Below are 20,952 nucleotides of genomic sequence, written 5' to 3'. Positions count from 1 at the left end.
CTGATTGGAAACATTCCCCTCTGCGCCAGCAGTACAGTGCATTACAGCCTCCTCACATCCCACCCTGACAAACGCTAAGCTGCTTTGCCTGATGCCACTTAGGTAGGGGTAGGGAGCACTTTCCTCTTCCTGCAGCATGAGAGAGCTTTACTTGAGCATCACCCTTTGGTTCTGCACGAACCACACAGGAAAGGTGTCCCCACCTTGTGCACACCATTAGGCACAGGAGCACCCCGCAGGGAGCAGGGCCAGTGCCACCTTTGCACATGGGCACGGCCCACTCTCAGGCCAGCTCTCAGCAGTGGGCTGGGACACCTTGCCAGGGTACCCCATGGAAGCAACTTCACCTTCAAAGCACAAAGAATTGCTAGATTCACTGCCTTTGGCAAGCGATTTGCAGGCTGAGCTGCAAGCAGTGACAGACCAGCTCAAGAGGAATTAAGCCTGCTGATCCACACCAGCATGGTGGACAGATGGGTGCTGGGCAAGCCTGGGAGGTGTCTGTGGAGGAGCAGGTCCATCAGGGCAAAACATCTCACAGGACTGACACCCAGGAAAATAGCAGCGCAGCGTCCAGTTGCTAGCGTGCAGTGCCTTTGATACGCAAATGTTTCATTTCTCCTTAGCAATGCTGCTTTTTTTTTTTTTTGTCCAAGAGGTGTTCTTTGTACCCCGAGGAAGCCAGAAGTGCTGGAAGCTCATGAGGAGCACCAGCCTTGCAGGGGAGCCAGGGTTACTGCCGCCTGTGTGCAGGGTAGGCATGACCACCAGCCCAGGGCTATCCTGGGCAAAGCTGTCTCTGCACAAATCGTAGAGGCCATTATGGAAGTGCCACAGCTGGATGTGACAAGTACTGGGATCTTTAGAAATCCATTTTTAGTCTAGCTGGTGGGCTTTACAGACTCTGCCTTGGCCCTGGCATTTCTTTGCTGAAGTTTATCAACCCAGTATAACTGCACGGACCCGGACTTCAATCCCAAAGGAGAAATTTCAGTTGCCAAGCATGGTAAGCTACAAAACAGCTCTCCCATTGGTGAAAGTTCACTTTGGAAAAAGTGCAAGGACCACCTGTCCGTGGGGTGACACCCACCTCCTGCTCACTCTGCACATCCCGACAGTGAAACAGGGACTCCAGTGGTGACAGTTTGCTTTGACGTGTGCTTATGATGTTGGGTTTATACTGAACCTTCAAAAAGGCAAAAGGAAAACGAAGCCACATCTCCTTCTTTGTAAAGCACTACAAAGAGTGCCTGCAGAGTTTTTGGTATTGTTTTCCAAAGAATCATATACACATATACACATAAACACATATATATATATATGTTGTGCACACATGCACACATATTCTTTAAGTTTAGGTCCTGCTCATCTCTCAGGAGATTATATTAGAGTAGGTCTCTATACCTAGGTGGCTTGAGTGAAGTATATTTGTAGTGCCTGCCAGGACCCCACAGACTTGGGAAAAAAAATAAATTCTGTGTGGAATTTTTACTGCCACACCAAAGCTGAAGTAAAAATCTCAATGCTATCTTTTTATTCAGATAATTTTTATTAAATTAAAGAGGTCTTATTAAATAAATCAATACTAGGTAACTGAGTTTGGCACTTGCTTTTCTGCTGGTGGACACGTCTCTCACACGTTATGTTTAATCGAGGTTTAATACTTCACTGCACCTCTATTTTGCAATGCTTTGGCATTTATACAGTCTCATATGGACTCTGTGGGTGCTATGCACAGGGCACTGTCAGGTCAGACAGTCTCTGAATGAGAACCTCTGGTTTTCCCAGCACTAATGTTAGTTATAAAGTAATACTTCACCATTTGCAGCTACTCCAGACAGTATCTTTAGGCACATAAGGTATGCATAGTCATGCCCAGCTTCCAGACAACCAAACCAAAGCAAAGAAATGAAAACACAGCCTACAAAAAAGGGAAAACAATTCACACTGTTAGCAGGAACACTGTGTTTGCCACCTCCCAGGGTGGCATGCAGAGTTCCTAGACCAAGAATTTCTCAGAAGAACCTCTCCCTAACTCCAGCTATATCCCAAACGTTCTCCAAAAGGATGTCATGACCTTGTTTTTGTAGTCTCATTTCCCCCACAAGCCATTTCATTCTGTAGCACTTGGCATTTCTGCTGAACTTCATGCAGAAGTTGAAGAACAAGGTTAACAGCCAGTGTGGAGACTGGAACCCAGCAGCTGGAGGTGAATGTGCATTCCCTGTCTCTGGAGTTTGGTACTAAGCTAGACTTTCTGTTTATTGTTGGGAAAAAGCTAAAGAAACATTATGTTTGCATTACTCCCTAACCCAAAGTGCTCAATAATCAGCAGAACTCCAAGGCTCACCACAGCCAGAGGCAGGAAAGCACTTCATAAAAGCAAACAAATGAACAAGCAAACAAACAACAGACAAAACCAAATAGGGAAAACGACACAGAGAAACCCCAGTTCTAAGAGTCACAGAGGATTTTCGGTGAAGGAACAGAAACCAGTTCTATCAATGCCACTTTTACTCTGCTATAGCACACCTGATGGCTGGGAGACACCTAGAAGCATGTACTCAAGACAAAGACAAGGAATGCTCTTTCTCTCAGGAACATTAAAATATAAAACACAACACTATGCTAGCAGTATAATAGCATTATAAATCACATTTTTTAAAGAAATGTATACTTTTAAAGTTCTAGCTACAGAAACGACCCTTTAATGTTATCCTGTAATTATTAGCATGGCGTTTAAAATGACAAGCTCTGAAAGATATTTTTCCACTGAAATAATAGGTTATCAATGGTTTCAGACACTGAGGTGCATGTAAGACTTTGCCCACCTCAACCCAACCTCACTGTAATTATTGAACCTTCACTGAACCCAGGAAAGATCATGCTTACCTCAAATTTGGCCCTATCTGTCTTATAGGTATCTTTTTTTCCCTCTGAATACCAGCTCCTGATTGTAAACAGGCCTACACAGATACTTGCCTTAGGATTTATCTGCTTTTTAATTTCTCATGTTCTGATGAAGAGTAAAATTCATGCTGGATCTTTCAATAAGGGCATCTTAAAAAAATGGGACAAAATGGGATTTTTAAGAAAAGCAGCAGCACCTAGAAGTGAAGAACATGGTACCAGATCATAATTACACTTCTCACATTCTGTACTTGGTTTGCTGTAAAAAACCCCAAGAAACGCACAGCTGACATCCAGAGGAAGTACCGTGGAGATAACAGCGACTACAGACCATCATTCAGGGTGGGATTCCAGGGGTCCCATTTTAGAGGGATCTGAGCTGTCTCTGGCAGAGACCAGGGAGGAAGCAGTGCTGGCAGAGGGCAACGTGGTTTTCCCCACCAGCTAGTGGGAGTCTCAGCAAATGGCACAGGCCAAAACCAATTCCAGACAACGGAAATCAGGAGAGACGGCCCCTGCTGTTCTTCAAATGAAAAAACTGATGCAGCAGAGGTGTGCAAGAGCTGGCAAGAGGGGTAGACAGCTGAAGAGGGTGAGAGACAGATTAGAAGGGAAATAAATCCATTAAAAAAGCGAAAATAACTAAATAAGGCCTTTGTCCTCATAAGAGCACAGTAATTAACAAATAGGTTTTAATCCACAGAGATGCAATTTTTGGCTTGCTGCTCTTCAGGGACAGTAAACTGTGTTTATTTAATCCTGATTGTTTCTGTGCTCTGGAATCTCCCAATTATGCTGAAGAGACACTAAACAGCAGTTAAAATCCCTCGAGTTCAGCCTGGTCTCACCTAAATCTGAAAGCTTCTCCCTGAAGCTGCTCTGGGTGTACACTGACATTACCAAGAAGACAGTGTGGCCAGTTACTCACAAGACAGTTCTGCGCTAAACAGTGGTATTATTCCGGATGTGTATTTGGACAGAATTGAGCTCAGCCTGGCCTACCAGCTTTGTGTAGCATGTTCTCGTTATCCTGGCGTTTATGAAGTCTGACAAGTTCTGAAAAGTAAGCCCAACTCAAAAATCAGTGCAGAAACCTGAGCTTTTTTAAAGCACTTAAGAATATACACTGCACCTTTCTCAATCAAATATTTCTTATAAAATCAGCTCTATTGTTATTTTTTAAAAAATTTAAATACCCAGGCAGGCAAAACTTCTGCCAAAGATGTTTCCTCTCAAGTATGGGGCAAACAAAAATACAAAATATATTACATTCTAAGTCCTGAAAAGAACTTTAGAAACCTTTGGGCAAAAGCAGCCTTTGGGCAATATTCAAGGCCGTCAAGACACACGAAGCAGCAGAAGAGTCATCCTCCAGCAATGGGTAACTGCTATTACAGATACCAGTATGCATGCTGGGGGACGAGACACTGCTGGCATGGAGCAGGCTAGGAGGAGACCTTCCCATGTGTGAGAAATGCCAGCGCCCCACAGGCTTTCTTTAGGACCAGAAAAAAACCCAAACTACAGTGGAGAGAAGTAAAGTAGGACATAAAATTTTATTCTGAAATGATCTCTGGCCACAACAATAAAATGTAACAAATAATCACTAGAACAGTCTTAACTCCTGTCATCAGCTGTACAATACATACAGTATCATAAAACTGGCCACTAGGATTAAAACCCACTACAACATCTTTAATGTTAAGTGGCAACAGCAGCATCTCACAGAAAATTATACATACATATATACACAGTCCACATTCAATCGTTTTTCACATGTTTTCAGTACACACAGTTGCAGCATATTACAGTCACGTGTCTAAGTCGTTGCCCAATAAAAACCCAAGCTGCTGCTTAGACGTAATCGTAGCAGTTGAACCGAGTAATTACAATTTGTAGCGGAGATGTACAAGCCCCTAGAAACAATAATTCACAAATGTTATTTTATTTAAATGCTACCATAGCATTAAACTGGGCAATATTCTAATCTTTGCTGACTGGAAAAAGAGATCTTTTTGTACTTATCGCAAATAGTATTGATGGAAGAAAAATACTAAAAAAAAATGGAGAGCATTAAATAATGCACACCCTTTCCTAAAGATTCCAATATTGCCCGATGCTACTTATGTCTAAAGTGTTTTCAACATTCCCATGAAGTCATTTATAACTCCAAACCACCCACCAAGTTAAAAGTGGCTTAAGTGCCTTGCACCCAAATTGTAAAAATCCCTGGCCACCTTTATAAGAGCCAGGCACATATAAAAGGAATGCACTTTGGTTCATACCAAATGCCCTGGGATTAAATCACACTATAAAACTAAAGAGCTTGAGGTAAATTTTTACAAATACAGTTGATTTCTGTCTAGTGTCACCATAACAAAAATTTATTTAAAAAGAAATCAATTTGATGTTGGAGTACAACCAATGAGGAAGGGCCATCTTTAACCCTTTAACAAGACGTACTACAAGAACAGTGTGTCCTCTCCACCCCAGCAGTGTGATTGCCTTATTGTTTCTATTAAGGCCTCAATCATCTACAGGATGTTTTAAGACAGGTATAGCATTTAAAAATAGATTTCATCCCTACTATCCAGTATTCAAAGGGTTAAAGAGGCCAAGACCAATGCCCTACAACACGGCATTTGTAACAAAAGGCACATTGTTAACACCAAGGGCACAATCCATCCTCTATTGTTAATCTACACATCTTGCATCACTCTGTTGTTCCAATACACTTAAGTGGTAATGAACACTCCAGTGGTGCAAGAAACTGAGCCAAGTGAGACTGCAACCAAAGACAAGACAACACTGTGCTATCACTAAATCTGAAAATAGCTCAGACATCCCCAGACAATGGTAACATGTGAGACTAAGCACTGTTTCCAAGCCAACTTCTATCAGCCTAATTATCAGAGCCCTTAGAATAAAATCACATCAAAGCAAGAGGCAACGTCCTTTCCCACCCTCCCTCCTTTTTTACAGGTATAAATAAGCTACAATAAAAAGCAGCTACGCTACTTAAAAACCTCGATGGAGCTGCTCCTTTAGTATAGAGGAAGTTGCACTGTATCTGGGTTAAAAAAATAGCTCTGCACACTATATTTTGGCCTTAAAGTTTCCGGTAGCATTTATGAAGGTGGATCATAAATGCATTATTGGCATTAAGAACTGGTTACGTGAAAAAGAAAATTCAGTGGTTTTAGCCCATTAATGAACCATGAAGATTATGAACATTTTCACCTTTAATTGCCATGAAAGGCAGGAACATGTGTCAATGCTCCCTTTAATATATATTAAGGGAGGTGATTCTTCTTCCGCCCCTAACATAAGCATCCCTATTTCTTAACTTTTGCAGGAAGAGTTAAGGTAGACAGGAGTGGTAAAGCCAAGTAGGTGGTGGAGGAAGTAAAGATTCCCACTTACTGTAGAAAAATACATAGTATTGTATTCCCACAGTCATGAGAGTCAGTTAATTTTATATGAAAATTAATATATCTCTTTTCCAGACTTAGAATTTATTGACCGTAACTTACTGGATATTCATATTCCAAAAGCCACTTTTCTTAGCTGTATTACTATATTTCATCTTTAACATGAACTCATACATGTTTACATATTGCACTTACACACATTGTATAAAGTCGTGAACATTTAACACTAAATAATTTAATTAGACTAGAGGCAGGAAACGATCTTTTTTTAAAAAGAAGTAAGAAAAATGGTTGACTGATGCTCTAATTTTTACAGTTATCAATCAACAAATATCATCCTCTACTCAGAAATTATTTTTGGAGCTTCTTTAGGTGTTGACTTTTTGGCAAGAAGTTAAGCGATATGTTTCCTGAGAATTCTGTCATTTTGCATTTATATCCCTCCCCCAGTCTTGCATTAAAAATAAACTGAACAAACAAACAAAAAAATTAAGCTATAAGTGGTAAAGTAATGAATATGAAGGAGAACTTAACCGGAAACTTTCTTGGCCTCTCAGGGGACCATGCTTTAAGTATTTTTCATAATTTGTACAAGTAACTCAGTAAAATCTGTGCATATAAATGTTGCTTATAGTAAAGTTATTGAGGTTTAATGCAATCCATTCTAGTATGTCTTGTTCTAGCATCCATAAACCCTTCTAGATTATGTTCTACTTTGTTTAAAATTCCCTTTTCATATGTTTTACACATCCAATGTAGACCACAGCCATTCTACGTGATGAAATCTTGATCTTAAATTTCAAACTGTTCCTGTTGAAAACATGCTACAATGCGTGAATATTTCTCTCGTAGGTCTAGATATTTCTCAGTAAAGACCATCTTTCTTCCATGAATGCAGTTAAAAGTAAAAAAGAAAAACCAAGCATTAGCACACACACACGAACAAATCTACACATATCTCTAACTGCTCCTTCAAAGTTAATTTTCAGCTACAAAAGCCAAAGAATAAATCAAATTCCAACCATTTAACTTTCCTTTGATAATTCCCCCTCATTAGAAAGTACCTAGAATGGTGTCTGCCAAGTGAAAAGCTTTCCACTGAGATCTTTCCATCTACAGTTATGCTGTCTAAGGTGAAGTGCTCTTCTACAGAAAGCAATGTAGCAACATAGTGTTTGCCCCGACATGCCGATTTGATCTGAAGTGTAAATGTACCAGAGAGGTCACAGTCACTCAGACAAACACTGTCAGAAGAAATAAAAGCTGTCTGTGAAATCCATGTAGCATAACAGTCTGGAAGTTACAGTGTAAAACTGACAGAATGAGCACTTCTGCCTATGTGATTTAGGGACACCAAGCTGCACATTAGAAGAGAAAAGAAAACAGGGGTGGGGGCGTGGGGACAAGAAGCCCAGCGTGAATACTCAATGGCATGTGCCTGAAATGAAGTCCAGAACGTTTTGCTTTACCAACTCATCAGTCACCTTCAGATTTAGAGGAACAGACATACATACATCTTCATTCTTTCTTAGACTGCCCCTTCCTCTCACTCTACCACACAGCATGCAAGGTAAAAGAGTCATTTTAGCCCTGGAAGTTCTTATTTTTTGCATTATATTTAAATGCTCGTTTTGATCAAAAGACATTACTTTCGAATAGAGAAAGCATTCCACAGGAGGTGACTGTATCATTAGTGATACCACTACTCCCTCTGGGCTACCATACAGAAAATGACAATATAACATGCTATGGCCCCACTTCAAATTACAAGTTTACAGGCGCTTAACTGTATTTCTTTGAGTATTCTCCCTGGAGTTCCATCGGCCATTAGTTGTGAGCGTTTGCAGAACCAAGACCCATACCCATAAAATCCAAAAGGCAGAGTCTTATTGAATTTACACCAGGTGAAACCTAATACGAACCATGGAAGAGAAAGGTTAATATCTTTGACACCACGCTGCAATGCATGACAGTCATGTTGTAACCAGTGGCCTGCCACTGATGTTTATTACTGTGTCACACTAGTTACAGTAAGGCTAATTGTACTGTAGAAGACAAACATTTTAAAAAATAAGTATAAAAACTTAAAGCATTGTCCCCGTGTTTTTATAAAAACAAAATCAACATTTCTTACATTTAAAATGAGTGTTGAAAGATACAAATGAATAAAGTTATTGAGCAAATAAAAACATATATCTGAGCTACTTTTTCATACAAATAAGGCTCAGCCACATTGTATCTCTCATATTAACAGCATTGGGTTTTTCAAACTCAGCTAACGAGTTTTGGCAACACTGTTCTTTGCTGAATATTCCCATTGGCATCTGTCATCTGTGCCAAATTAGTCCTCAGTTTTGAAGCTGAGCTTGAAGTTGGAGGTAACTTGGAAATCGACGTTATAGCACCAGTGCTCTCTGTAATTCTCTTCGCCGAGGCCTTTTCCCCAGTTGGAGGCTTTGGCAACCGCCTCCTTAGCCAGGGATGCCGCAAAGCCTGGCTGGGTGTCATACGGATAGCAGGATCCCATTCTAAACACTGTTTTAAGAAGTCAAGGAACAGGGGATCATCACATCCCTTTAATGCATTACCCCATTCTCTGCTCTCTGGCGGGCCACGTAGTTTTCCCCTCCGAGAGCGCCCACCATTAAGTATTACAGAGCCATCGGACAAGGTTGTGATGCTGCAGTAGCGGGGATAACCCTTAGAGCTCACAAAGTTTTTGGCTCGCTTGGATGAATCTAAGAGTTTTGGAGAAGGCATGCCCAATAGCTCGATCATACAAGCCAGCTGGTCTCCTTCATCTTCTCCAGGTAAAAGTGGATAACCGGTGAGAAGCTCTGCTAGAATACAGCCCAAGCTCCACATATCTATGGGCATCCCATAACGAGCACCAAGGATGACTTCAGGTGCACGGTAAAAACGTGACTGAATGTAAGTGTAGACGCGCTGATGCTCATAACAACTTGAGCCAAAATCAATCACTTTAATACCACTTCTACCCTGTTGCTTCAGCAGAATGTTCTCAGGTTTAAGGTCACAGTGAATGATTCTGTTTTTGTGCAAAGCATCCAAGCACTGTAAAATTGAGTGGGCAAACTTGCGGACCAAAGGCAGGCTAAAGCCCTGAAACTTGTTTTTCTTTATTAATTCATACAGGTTCATGCTCAGCAGTTCAAATGTCATGCAGATATGGCTGCGGAATGTGAAGTTTTCCAACATGTGAATAACATTCATGTTGTTATCCTTATCTTGCTTCCGGAGATGCTCCAGGATCTTAATTTCTTCCGCAGCTTGGCGGTGAAAACGTTTTTCATTTCTCACCATTTTTAGTGCCACATGCTGATGCATCTTGTGATCATAAGCCTTCACCACCTGCCCAAAGCTTCCTTTCCCTATAACTTTCAGGACTTCATATCTGTACGCAATATGATCATGGGGTACTTGTATATAAGACCCTTGGTCATCATCATACCCACAATTGTTTGAACCACCGATCACACCTTGCCGCTTCTTTGCATTTGGACCCAAAAAGTATATTTCAGGGTAGCTAAAAATCTCATGATGCTCAAAAGCTGTTAATTTTTGCATGTATTGCTTCATTGCCTGCTCCGGTGTCATAACGGAGGCTTTCACCTTCCCTGTTCCATCTGTAGATTTTAAAGAGCTGGAGCTCCCTTGTCGTCTGTGAGCACTCTCTGTCTGTCTGTCCTGAACCACTGGCAATCCAGATTTGGCTAGCGTTGTAAGTCCATTGGGCTGTGTTGTCAGAACCGTCCTCTTGTTACTATTATCTTCAAACAGCTGCTGAACCTGGATTTGTCCATGGCTACCAACATGGAGGTGCTCATTCATTGTGTGCTTACTGCCTCCAACCTAAAATTGAAAATAAATACACACCCAGTTAACAAGAAAGGCATGAACTCTGTGCTTCGCCATGCATTCTTCAACCTGCCATCCTGCCTAAATCACTTCAAAACTCAGTATTTTCTTCGAAGTCAGATGTCTACAGATAATTGAAAAAATACAGCACATATACTGTGATGCTGCTAGATGCTATTAAATTTTCCAGATCCTTGTTTCTCAAATGCCGCTTTCATGACTCCCTAAAATGTCTGCAACAAGGCAACCATAGATGTGCTACCATGATAAGCTAACAATTCCTCCAATGAATCTTCAAGGCAACAGTCCTGTAACATCAGGAAGCATGCTTGAGGGACATCAAATTAGACTTTACAGAACATAGTAGCAGTTTTACTGATGCTGGAGATCAGTATATAATGCCTGCTACAACTTATATGGCTAAGGCTCTCCTAGTCACCTGTCCTCAGAAATCAAGGTTTTAATTTGTTTCTAAATCTGCCGTATATCAAAAGCTCCAGATACAATTTTAAGCAATAAGGAATGCGCTGTGACATGCACAAAGATGAAAAGAACCTGCACATTTCTGAAGTTCAAGAGGTGCCATTCACTGCTTGCAATCGAGACAGTCACTAATCAGCACAGCATTCAGATCAGTGAAGCATAAGCATATCCTTTAGCACTTTCCCAAACCAGTCTTATAGGAACTTTTAACCAAGATGAGATTTTGGGCCTGATACAGACTTGAGCAGACAGAAAATCTTTGCCTTGAGGAACATACAAGTAACTTTAAAGGAATGGAAAAAAGGATTAGTTGATTTTAGAAATTACATTGGTTCTTGACAGTTTTCACAAGGGAATAAACAGCATTCAGCATTTTCAAGGAAAGAAACACTGGAAGTATTGCGGTATGAAAGCAACTATTGCTCAAAACCTGTTATTTTTAAGGAGAAACTAGAAATTTACAAGCATATACTTGCCATTAAAATAGCTGTCCTTAGAATTCCTCGTCTGCTTTAAAGTAGAGGATAATTAGTTTGTCTTCTGCCTGGTCTTACACAAACATGGGAAGAATTCCCCTGCTGTCCCTCCAGCTGATTCACCAGCCTTAGTATTTATGCCAAATTACTAACCAAAAGTTCACTGATACTGTCAGGCAGATGATCAAGCCAGGGTTGAAAGCACTTTTAATCTGAACCTTATTTTTTCTAGGCACCTAAGGAAAACACATTTCCCCTTCACTTAAGGTTGCTGAAATGAAGTCAGAAAATGACAGTTGTGTGCTGTGACACGAGGCAATGAAATCTGTGCTGCAGCTGCAGAAGTGCTTCCTAATGAGAAAACCAGGACATACCATGCAGACTCCAACATACTTTGTGTTTCTGTTAAGGCATCAGTCTGATATGGCAGAAGCATGATTTTGTAAATTCAGCAACTTGTTCCCAAGGAGAAGCCAGCTGGACACAAGCTTCACCTTTGGAAAATATTTTGAAATTTGCAGCTCTGAAATTCACACAACATAAGAACAAGGGATCGGTTCTGCTGAGTTCACTACTCTTCTGATACCCTTAGTTCACTACTCTTCTGATACCCTTTTGACTCACATTGAATAACTGGTCCATTTTACTTCATCATTGCAGTTTGACTGGATACACTTATTTGCAGAGCAATTTGGGCTCACACTATCAAATTTGATCAATCTCATAGGAAGCGTTACCACATAATTGTGATTCAAGGCAAAGACGTTTTTAACATTTAAGCACAGTGAAAATATACAAGATACCGACATTAATTCCCTTCCTAATTTGATGTCTCAAAAGCATCAAGGAGACTTAACGAGCCTACCATGCCTCCAGGGAATTCCTTCAGGTCAAGTCTGAATTGCAGTAGCAGTTTCCTGAAGGCTGCCTGATCCTCTATACAAACAGTAGTTACTGAAAAAAAGAAAATTCTGCCCCAAGAGGTGCTACATGACACACCTCCAAAGAACCAGATCTAGTTAGTAAGATGTGTTGGAGGTTCAGCACATGCGGTATTGCAGGTTAGTGAGAAATGCACAATGAAGCAGCAGAATAACTGTACAGACTACAAGCACCCAAGCTAGGAAATTCCAGGTACAAATGTTTCTTCTGCAGCACTGGTTGAACAACAAAGCAGAACATATCTGGACAAACCAGAAGTAGATAATACTAGCATACAGACAATGAGGAACAAAGAGCATAGGGAAGAAAACCATCTTTAAGAATTTCTTACCCCAAGTACTCATTGCCACAGTTCACATCTTGAATTAATTTTTTTTTTTCACTTGAGTCACCTGTTTTCAGAGTTAACTATTTTCTGTCCTTCCTAAGCACTGCTTGTTTCAGTACTGGGGAATTCTTCAGACTTCAGTTATTTGCTTTGTACCAGGACTAGGAAAAAACCCAAACATTTATTCACTCTCAACAGGGACTAAAGAGCTCTTTTTCCTAAAAGCATGTTTGGAAACACATTCTAAAGTGTAAACCATGTAACTCTGCCTCCTGCACCTTCAGGCACCCTCATCGTTTCTCTTGCTGCTCACAGGTTGGCTTTTTTTCCCTAAGCAGTAGAAAGAAATCACCAGCATTATCCCAGCTTCACCCCAAATCTGAAGTGACCGGTTTTGCCAGTTTCAGTCAGCTGCTGCTTGGGAATGCAAATGCAGATGCAGACAGTAGCACTAGTTTTCTTTGTGGAAGAAAAGACACCAAAATATCACTAGGCTCTATTCCAAAAGCTGTGGCGGAGAAGAGAGCTCACTTTTTTTTCAAAAACCCCAACAGGAGTTTCAGAGCTATCAGACACATCACAACCACAAAGTCAATATGAAAAATGGATCTTCCCCATCTCAAGAGTACTGCCTGCACAAGAATCACCACCCCTTCTTCTATATCCTGCCTGGATGTGGGTTGGATTCTCACCAGCCCTTTGCTCTGCCTATCTACTTCTGGCTACTGGGTGTCTGAGATTGCTGTCAAGTTCAGGCTTGCACTGCTTACAAGCTCCACAGGCTTCACCAGTGACGCTGTAAATTCCCTGAACCACAACTAATGGGCTTGGGAAGCTACAAAGGACTACAGCCTTCTTAGTTCAGTACCGAACTGTTCACGGTACACAGAAACTCCATCAGCCTATTGTCCGAAACTGTAAGCCTGAGAGGTTTATAACACGTCTCCTTTTTGCTTCTGCAGATGGGCCTGAAAATTCCAGAACAAACAACCTACAGAGCTGACAACCTGCACACACTGATGCAGCTCACTTATATTTTACTGTGCTCAGACCCATCTAGACCTTCTATGACTTACATATTTTTATAGCATGCATCTTCAAAACCTTACTGATGTATACATTTCTCCATAAAACATATTGAAATAACAGGTAAGCTTGAACTCAAAGAACTAACCTTCCTGAATCTACTGGCAACATCAATTACAAAACAGCAAACAGTACAATGGGGTTTTTTAATTCTGACGGTAGGTTTTCATAACTTCAGAATCACCACTACAATTTTGCTTTAACTTTGGTTTGCTCAGTTTATGGAAGCTGATGGCTATGCTGAAAACATTCACCTAACCTTTGAAGTAGAGACACCAGGCAAAACAAAACAAAACAAAAAAAACCAACACTTTTTTTGGGGGAGAGGGGCATGAAATGTTTGGCGCTTGGTTTTTTGTTTTGTTTTCACAAATCGGTTTAGGGACAGAGGTAGAACAGTAAATTCCTATACTTAGACTACAGGCCTATAACAACATAGAAGTACCATAAAACAGTTCACCCCGCTAACAAGAAGGCAAACCAATTGACAGTTCCTTTGCCATAACATTCAGCCAGTGCAATGGCCTTATTTCAAGACCTTCCACAAGACTATGACCGTAGGGTTGAACATCACAGAGTCATATACCTCTTCTCAATTTCATCTTCTAAAAGCATCAAGACATTATGTAGTTGTATCCTATTCCATCTTTGCAAAAGTTGCTTGGTGTGATATTAGCACCCTATAAAGCTCTCCAGGACAGACACATGCTTCAGCTATATATTATCATTTAATTTTGAGCAAAACTCCAGAAAAAAAGATTTTGCTGTCAATCAGAATCTAAAACGGTTTATAAAATTAATCTTAATAATAAAGCAATCATAATTGCCTGCTGAAATACTGCACAAGAATGAGATATCTTTATTTTCTATTACTTTGCATAGATGAGGACAAGGGAGAAATAGTGTTCCAAAGTAATAACTTAAGAATAAATGTTACACTGTACACCCCCTTCTTTACAGCATTTCTGGGCATGCCAGTTTCAGCCCTACTGTGTCAATAACACATACAGTATCAGGTGTAGCACGCTTCACTGTCTATTTTGACTATAGCCTCAGCAAATGTACAAAAGGCCTTTTCTTCCTTGATAAATCAATTCAACAGCATTCCTCTGTTCAGAACTAAAAATAGCTGCTAATTAGTACGATAACAATAATGCAGGATTATCGTAATGGTTTTATTATGAGTATGGGTTTTATACACTGAAAAAGACTAAGCCCTTGTCCTAAAGAGCTTGTGGCTCAGCAAGAGCTGTAGAAAAACCACACCATTTAGATTTTTGCTGCTGTCATATCTGGTCCAGATAAGCTTATTTTCTGAAAAGTTAGCTTTGACTTTATATAGCAAGTATTTTCACAGACAGAACTGTGCCTCAGGAATGATACAGATTAATAAACTTTTTTCCTCCTGTCAGGCCTATGCAGGTGTGGTGAGCCTGAATACTTCTGGGATACCCTGCATGTATTACACATGCTGAAACCAAAAAGGACAGTCAACAGTCAACAACAGTGTACACATACAAGACATGCCCAGATGTACTGTGGTCCCCATAACACAGTCACCAGCTGTTGGAGCCCAAATTTCAAAGCCCTCCCATGAGAAGTTAAGATAGCTTCATATTCCCTCTAGACAATAGTTTTATGTAGAAAAACCATCCAAAGTAATCTAGATATTAAAAAGTCCAGGTCATGACTGTATAGTTATTTCCACTTAAATGTGACACCATTTCTGTGGCAATTCATTACATGAGAACACCACAATATGAAGGTATTTTCTTTGGTTTTACCTGCTTTAAAGCAGCTGCACACAATAAAAATCTGCAGCATGTGACGCACCAGATCTTCATGTTAACAGAGTCCAGGAACCTCTCTGTTCCATTACAAACTAATTTTTAAAAATTTTATATTAAAAATTTTTAAGATTAAGACTGAATGACTGATGCAAAAGTATAAGGATAGACATTTATCCTCAGCAGCAAAAGAAAACAGGCTTGCTGTAGGGTAAACTTAGAAAGGGCTTGAAGGGGGGGGGTGGACTGAATCATGCACTGTAAAAGGGTTGTTGTTACAGTACTGGTCAGGAGGACAAAAAGATTAAGACTGCTTTACTGCAAGAGAAACAGGAAGAGTGCAGAATGCAGGGTTATGTGCCAAATAAGAAAGAACAGAAATGGAGGTAGACAGGAGATGGAGACAAGAGTCTGGGAGAGGGACTCACAGACGGGTGGGGATTTACATGAGCAGAGCAGCAGGCGAGCAAGATAATCTCTACTGCAGCATGTCAAGCGGATGTACGAACACCGTAATGAAACAGGAGAGAGTGAATAGAAAAAGGTTCCAATCACCAAGGCAAGAACTTAAGGCTTCAAAAGAGAAAGCAAGGACTTTGGAGAGGAAAATGAAGAAGACAACGGGATGGAAACAAGTTCATGTTTTCTACCATGAGCCAAAAAGATAGTCAGGAATGGAAGCAGATGTGAATAAGCCCAGGATGAAGCCACAATTTTTTCTAAAAAATAAGCAAAACCTTTCCCTGGTATAATACACAACAGCCTGCTTAGCAACAAAGGTTGCTCTGAATGCAGAGACTGCAGCCAAAGCCTCTGCCCTGTTACACGAAGCCTACGTAAAACAGCATCTTCTCCTCTTCAACCCATGCTCTCCTATGTCATTATATTCTACCAAACAGTGAACCTTCACTTGAAAGTAGAGGACAAGTTTCACTAGAGGCCAGACCACACAACTCACTGCTGCATGAAATATGGCAAGTAGCAGATTTCTTCTCTGCCTGAATTAAAAGAAAAACCTTTTCACTTAAACAAAAAACTACCTTCAATCTCGGTCTCTCTTCACAACTAGTGTATATACAATTTGTCTTCTTACATCCAGCCACTTAAGCAAACCATACCTTCTGAAAGTTTAAAATACTCCCAAATTTTAGCTATTACAGAAGTCACATAGCTACAACAGGGATGAAAAGAGAATAAGCAAATGAACACAAAGAAGGAAAATTGTTTAAGAGAACTGAAATGTTCCATTTTGAATAGGTCTGACTGGAGAAAGTAGTGGGATGCAAACCCAATGGTTTCAATCAGTCAGTGTCAGCTGAGGTCAGTAGGCCTGAAGTTTATAGAAAGATCACATAACAGATACAGCCCTTTTTTTTTAGGTTAAGATCCAGCATTCTGATGTCACATCTGATCCTTACCACAAAAAGTTATGCTAGACAACCACAAAATAACCACCTACAAAATTCAGAAAGGCAGGCTGAGGTATTTCTGTCATAGTACCCAAGGCTAAATAAATACTGTAGAGTAGGCTCTGTATCACAAAGGAAAGGCCGAGTTTGCAACAGTCAGAATCTAGAGGGACACGAAACACAGCGATACAATGCTTGATCATCCCTGTGTGCTTCCACAAGTATTTAACCTCTATGTATATATACATACACATGCATACATGCTATATATAAACATATGCAGACATACACAATATATAGATACTCCAAACACAGAAATATAATGCTTGAACACCCCTTGCATGCTTTCGTAAAGACTTCATCTCTATTTATACATGTATATATGCACTGACACTATATATAATACACACACACATAAATCTATGTATAAAAATACCGAAGTTCTGTCCTTCCAAAATTAGTAAGTAGCCCCAGATATACAGCTGGACCACTGTGCTTTCCTAAGTCCTAAATTAAGCCTGGGCTCTGTTACATGTGGGCCCCTGTTATTTGTGGGCCCGTCTGTATGTGCAGTTTCATGATGGGTGTCCAGGCTGTTTGTACTACATTTCTTTTCTGCCTTTATAAAAAAAAAATTAAGCTGCTGCCCCAACTCTAAAATCAACCTAGCTAGTATATGAATATGAAAAAATTGGCCTTTGATACTAATGAACAATTCAGATATATACCCTAGCTACGTAAATATACAATGATGTCGATCTCAAGGATGCAGCTCCACCTTGAATTTGCAGAATATTCATCACTCCTTTTGGGAACATCCTACATACATACACTGATATTTTTTTTTCATTTAAGCCAATTCCTTCTATAAATGGATTTGAATAAGTTGTTTTTTCCCCTGAAGCTACATAGAAAGTCGCTGAAACACTAATGATCTAAATGCATAGTTTCACCTTCCACTAGCCCATAATCACATTACCATTTAAAGCTCTGCCATATGTTTACGAAGATAGCATGTGAGCATCCATGAAGAACCTATTAATTCTAAGAAAAAACTATGCCATCAGTGCCTTTCAGGGTCAGTATGAAATCTTTCATAATTTAAAAGGAAATGTATGCAATAAAAATTTCAGATATTTAGTGTTAACATGACAGCATATAGACCCTCCCTCTACTCTGTCATGCCTTCAGGACAGAGATATCCTCTCTCATCCATATATAGTGGCATACTTGGGAAGTTTCATTCCTAGTAGATTAACTAGGAGTGGGAGATAATGTGAGATATCACAGAACCGGAAAATAACATCCTTTTCATGCCATCAGTGCTTATTTCTTTAGGTAAACTACTGCAGCAATAAAGTAGGATTCATCCAATCATTGTCCCCGAGCACAGCGATAGCTATTTCTATCGTAAGACAGCTATCGGCCTGAGCTAATCAGACATATAAGGGGAGAACAGCCTTCATTTTTCAGCACAGTTCATGTGACCCTTTCATCACAGTGACTAACCTCATTGCCAAAATAATGTCATCTCAAAAAATGCATTTACCAGAACAGCTCCTCTGTGCGAGTGTGGAAGATCGAATTTGTCACTGAAAATGAGACACAAAACCAGACTGAAGGGGGGCTGAGGGGGGCGGGGAGGGAGAGAAAGCTGATTCTCCCTGTAGTCACAGGGTCCCAGCCTCACAACAAACACGCACGCTTGATCGGAGTCTGCAGAAATTAAATGCACTTTGCTTAAGCACCAAGCGCCTCGTCAGGCGGGACGGGGCGTCTCCGACGGCGGTGCCCCTGCCCTCTCCTGCCCCGGGGTGCCTGTGAGGGCTCGGTCCCGCCGCGCGGGACAACCGGCGACAGGAGAGCGGCGGCGGCGCGGCGAGCCCCCGGGGCCGGACGCCCCTTCCCCGCCCGCCCCGCCCTGGCCCCCCGCCCCGTGCCCGGGCTCACCGTGTGGGAAGCGTTGCTGGCCCTGAGCGGCGGCAATGCGAGGGGCGACGGCGGGCCGGTCCCAGCTCCTGCCCGGGAGACCCCGGCTCCGGTGCCCGGGGAAGACTGCAGCGGGCGGCCGCTGTCCCCTGGCCTGCCTGCGGAGAGCAGAGGGGTGAGCGCGAAGGGCAGCACCGCCGCCCGGCTTGCTTCAAGCAGAAGCCATTAAAAGCTAATCACCGCCGCGGCGCACACACGCACCGATCCGGCTAATAGCGCGGGCGGGCCGCGCTCGCCCGGCTAAACCCTTCATCCGAGATTAACCCGCCACCGGCAGGCGCCTCACCGGGACGACGAGCCGGCTCTGCCCCGCACACGCCGCGGGGCTGGGCGGCCGCCCGACCCCCCCGAGCCGTCTGGCCCGCCGAAATCCCGGCGCCGCCGGGGACCCACCGCGAGTTCACAAGTCTGCAGCGGGAAGGGGGTACGAGCATCGTTGCCCCCTGTCAAACGCGGCCGCTCCGGCACACGTAGCCAATTTTTACTGGGTCGTTTTTCTAACTGATTGCTCCTCTTTTTTTCTTTTTTCCCCCCCTTCTTTCCCTGAGGCGAACTCGCCACCCCGCACAGCAACAGCAGGCCAGAGCCGAACACGCAGCCCCCCGCCGGCCCCCCGGGCTCGGTCGCCGGGGGCGGGGGGCGGGGGGGGCGTGGATCATTGTTCCGACACGCACGGCCCCGGTTGCGGCGGCGGCTGCGGGGGCAGCCGCGGGGCGGCCAAGCCTCTCCCCCCTCTTCCCTTCCCTTCCCGCCCGGCCCCGCACGGCGCGGCCCGGGGAGCCCGCAGCCCGGCGCGGTGGCGATCGCGGCGAGCCCTCTCCTTACCGGCTGGGTAGGCAGCACCAGCGGCGGCGCTAGCTGAGGGTTTTCTGGTTAACATGGCCGCTGGAGAGGAGGGAGAGGAAAAGGCATGTCAGGGTGGCTCTCCTCCGCTGCTCCTCGGCCTCTCCGGTCGGCTGCTGCCTCTCTTCTCCGATCAGCTACACCCAGACCCAGACACGTTCTCCGCTGCATCCCCCTGGCGCCGGGCCGGCCGGACAGACCCTCCAACGGCCCGCCGTCGCCTCCCGCTGCAGCAGCAGCAGCAGCAGCCGCGCCGCCGCCGCAGCCCCCGGCCCAAGCTCATCACCTCCCCCGCCCCCGCCCCGGTCGCCCCGGTCTCCTCACACGGAGGAGGGGGCAGCAGAAGGCGGCCGGACAGGACCCTCCTCCTCGGGCGGCGGAACAGGGACGAACAGCGCACTGGAGGGGCAGTCCCCGCCCCGTCGGCCGCCTCCCCTCCCTCCGTCCCTCCCCGCCGTCGCCGCCGCCGCCGCGGCCCGCCGCTCCCCCCGAGCGCCCGCACGGCCCCTCAGCGCCAACGGCCGCCCAACGGCCGCCTCAGGCCGGTCCCCGGGCGCCGCCGGTCCCCGCCCCCCCCGGGGGTCACAGCCATCTTGGCCGCCGGCAGGCAGCCAGCGCCTCGCCCCCTCTCCCCTCAGCCCCTGCGGGGCAGGAGCAGGAGGGGGGCGATGCCGGAGGGTAGACGGGGGGGGGGGGGGGCGAAGTCGGGGGATCGCTAGCTCCTCAGGCAGCGAGGGTCACTGGTGCCAAACTGGAGGGACAAAGATGGCACCGTGGGAGGAAGGACACATAACCCGGAACGTGTAATGGGATGAAAACTTGAAAATTAGCAGTCAGGGAAAAGAGGTTTTGGGATTGCCCTGGAGTCCTGAGAGCCTCAAGCTAGAATGAGGGAAACGAGAGGCCGGGGGGGTGGTGTGTTACTTGCCTTGTTTTCCAAACTGTACAACGTGCTTTGTGGAGTACAATGCTTTGAATTCCTGGTTTGTCAGTTGGAACGTCATTGGAGCCGAAAATAGCTAGCTGAACATTTGCTCAGCTTGGGACAGCGTTGCAATGAACTTTCCTACCTACGCTCAAAGCTTTTTGAAGTCTGTACAGACCACACATATTTTCCTTTTTGAAACAGCTGGTAGATGTGTAGACAGATCGCCCTTCATCCCCTTCCACAGAAAAGGACAGAAAAATAAACCTTCCCTTTTCCTATGCCTAAGCAAAAAAACCCAACACATAATCCATCCCTGCTGCCAGAGAGAAAGACTTTGCCTCTTCCAGTGCTACAGATACATGCATAAACAAAGACATTTCCTGTACTGGTACAAAGAAATAAACAATTTCCCTAACCCCTCCTATCACACAGAGAAAACAATCATACCTTCTCCCGCCCAC

The 20,952-nt window shown here is 43.5% G+C and overlaps 1 protein-coding gene across 2 annotated transcripts; it reads right to left on the bottom strand.

Moving 5' to 3' along the window:
- Nucleotides 1–4,447: 4,447 nt before the first annotated feature.
- DYRK2 (dual specificity tyrosine phosphorylation regulated kinase 2) lies at nucleotides 4,448–19,985 on the bottom strand. 2 transcript variants are annotated; one of them, XM_064449126.1, is made up of 3 exons: nucleotides 19,546–19,984; nucleotides 18,682–18,818; nucleotides 4,448–10,214 (listed from the first exon to the last, which is right to left on the bottom strand). In XM_064449126.1, the coding sequence occupies exons 1-3, from the start codon at nucleotides 19,598–19,600 to the stop codon at nucleotides 8,613–8,615; spliced, it is 1,794 nt and encodes a 597-aa protein (XP_064305196.1). In that variant the 5' UTR covers nucleotides 19,601–19,984; the 3' UTR covers nucleotides 4,448–8,612. The 2 variants fall into 2 exon arrangements, with proteins under 2 accessions (XP_064305196.1, XP_064305206.1); XM_064449136.1 differs by lacking the exon at nucleotides 18,682–18,818 and having other exon boundaries at nucleotides 19,546–19,985.
- Between the last annotated feature and the right edge of the window lie 967 nt (nucleotides 19,986–20,952).

The sequence above is a fragment of the Phalacrocorax carbo genome, chromosome 1, assembly GCF_963921805.1.
Source record: "Phalacrocorax carbo chromosome 1, bPhaCar2.1, whole genome shotgun sequence".
Lineage (NCBI taxonomy): Eukaryota > Metazoa > Chordata > Aves > Suliformes > Phalacrocoracidae > Phalacrocorax > Phalacrocorax carbo.
Note: the sequence above shows the minus strand (reverse complement) of the source record. Positions and strands in the feature narration are given on the sequence as shown.

Excerpts from the sequence above, each read along its gene's own strand:
- DYRK2 (XM_064449126.1), bottom strand. The coding sequence starts at position 19,600 with ATGTTAACCAGAAAACCCTCAGCTAGCGCCGCCGCTGGTGCTGCCTAC. Across the intron at positions 18,819-19,545 it reads TGGTGCTGCCTACCCAGCCG|GCAGGCCAGGGGACAGCGGC; the intron begins GTAAGGAGAGGG and ends TGCTCTCCGCAG. Across the intron at positions 10,215-18,681 it reads CCAGCAACGCTTCCCACACG|GTTGGAGGCAGTAAGCACAC; the intron begins GTGAGCCCGGGC and ends TTTCAATTTTAG.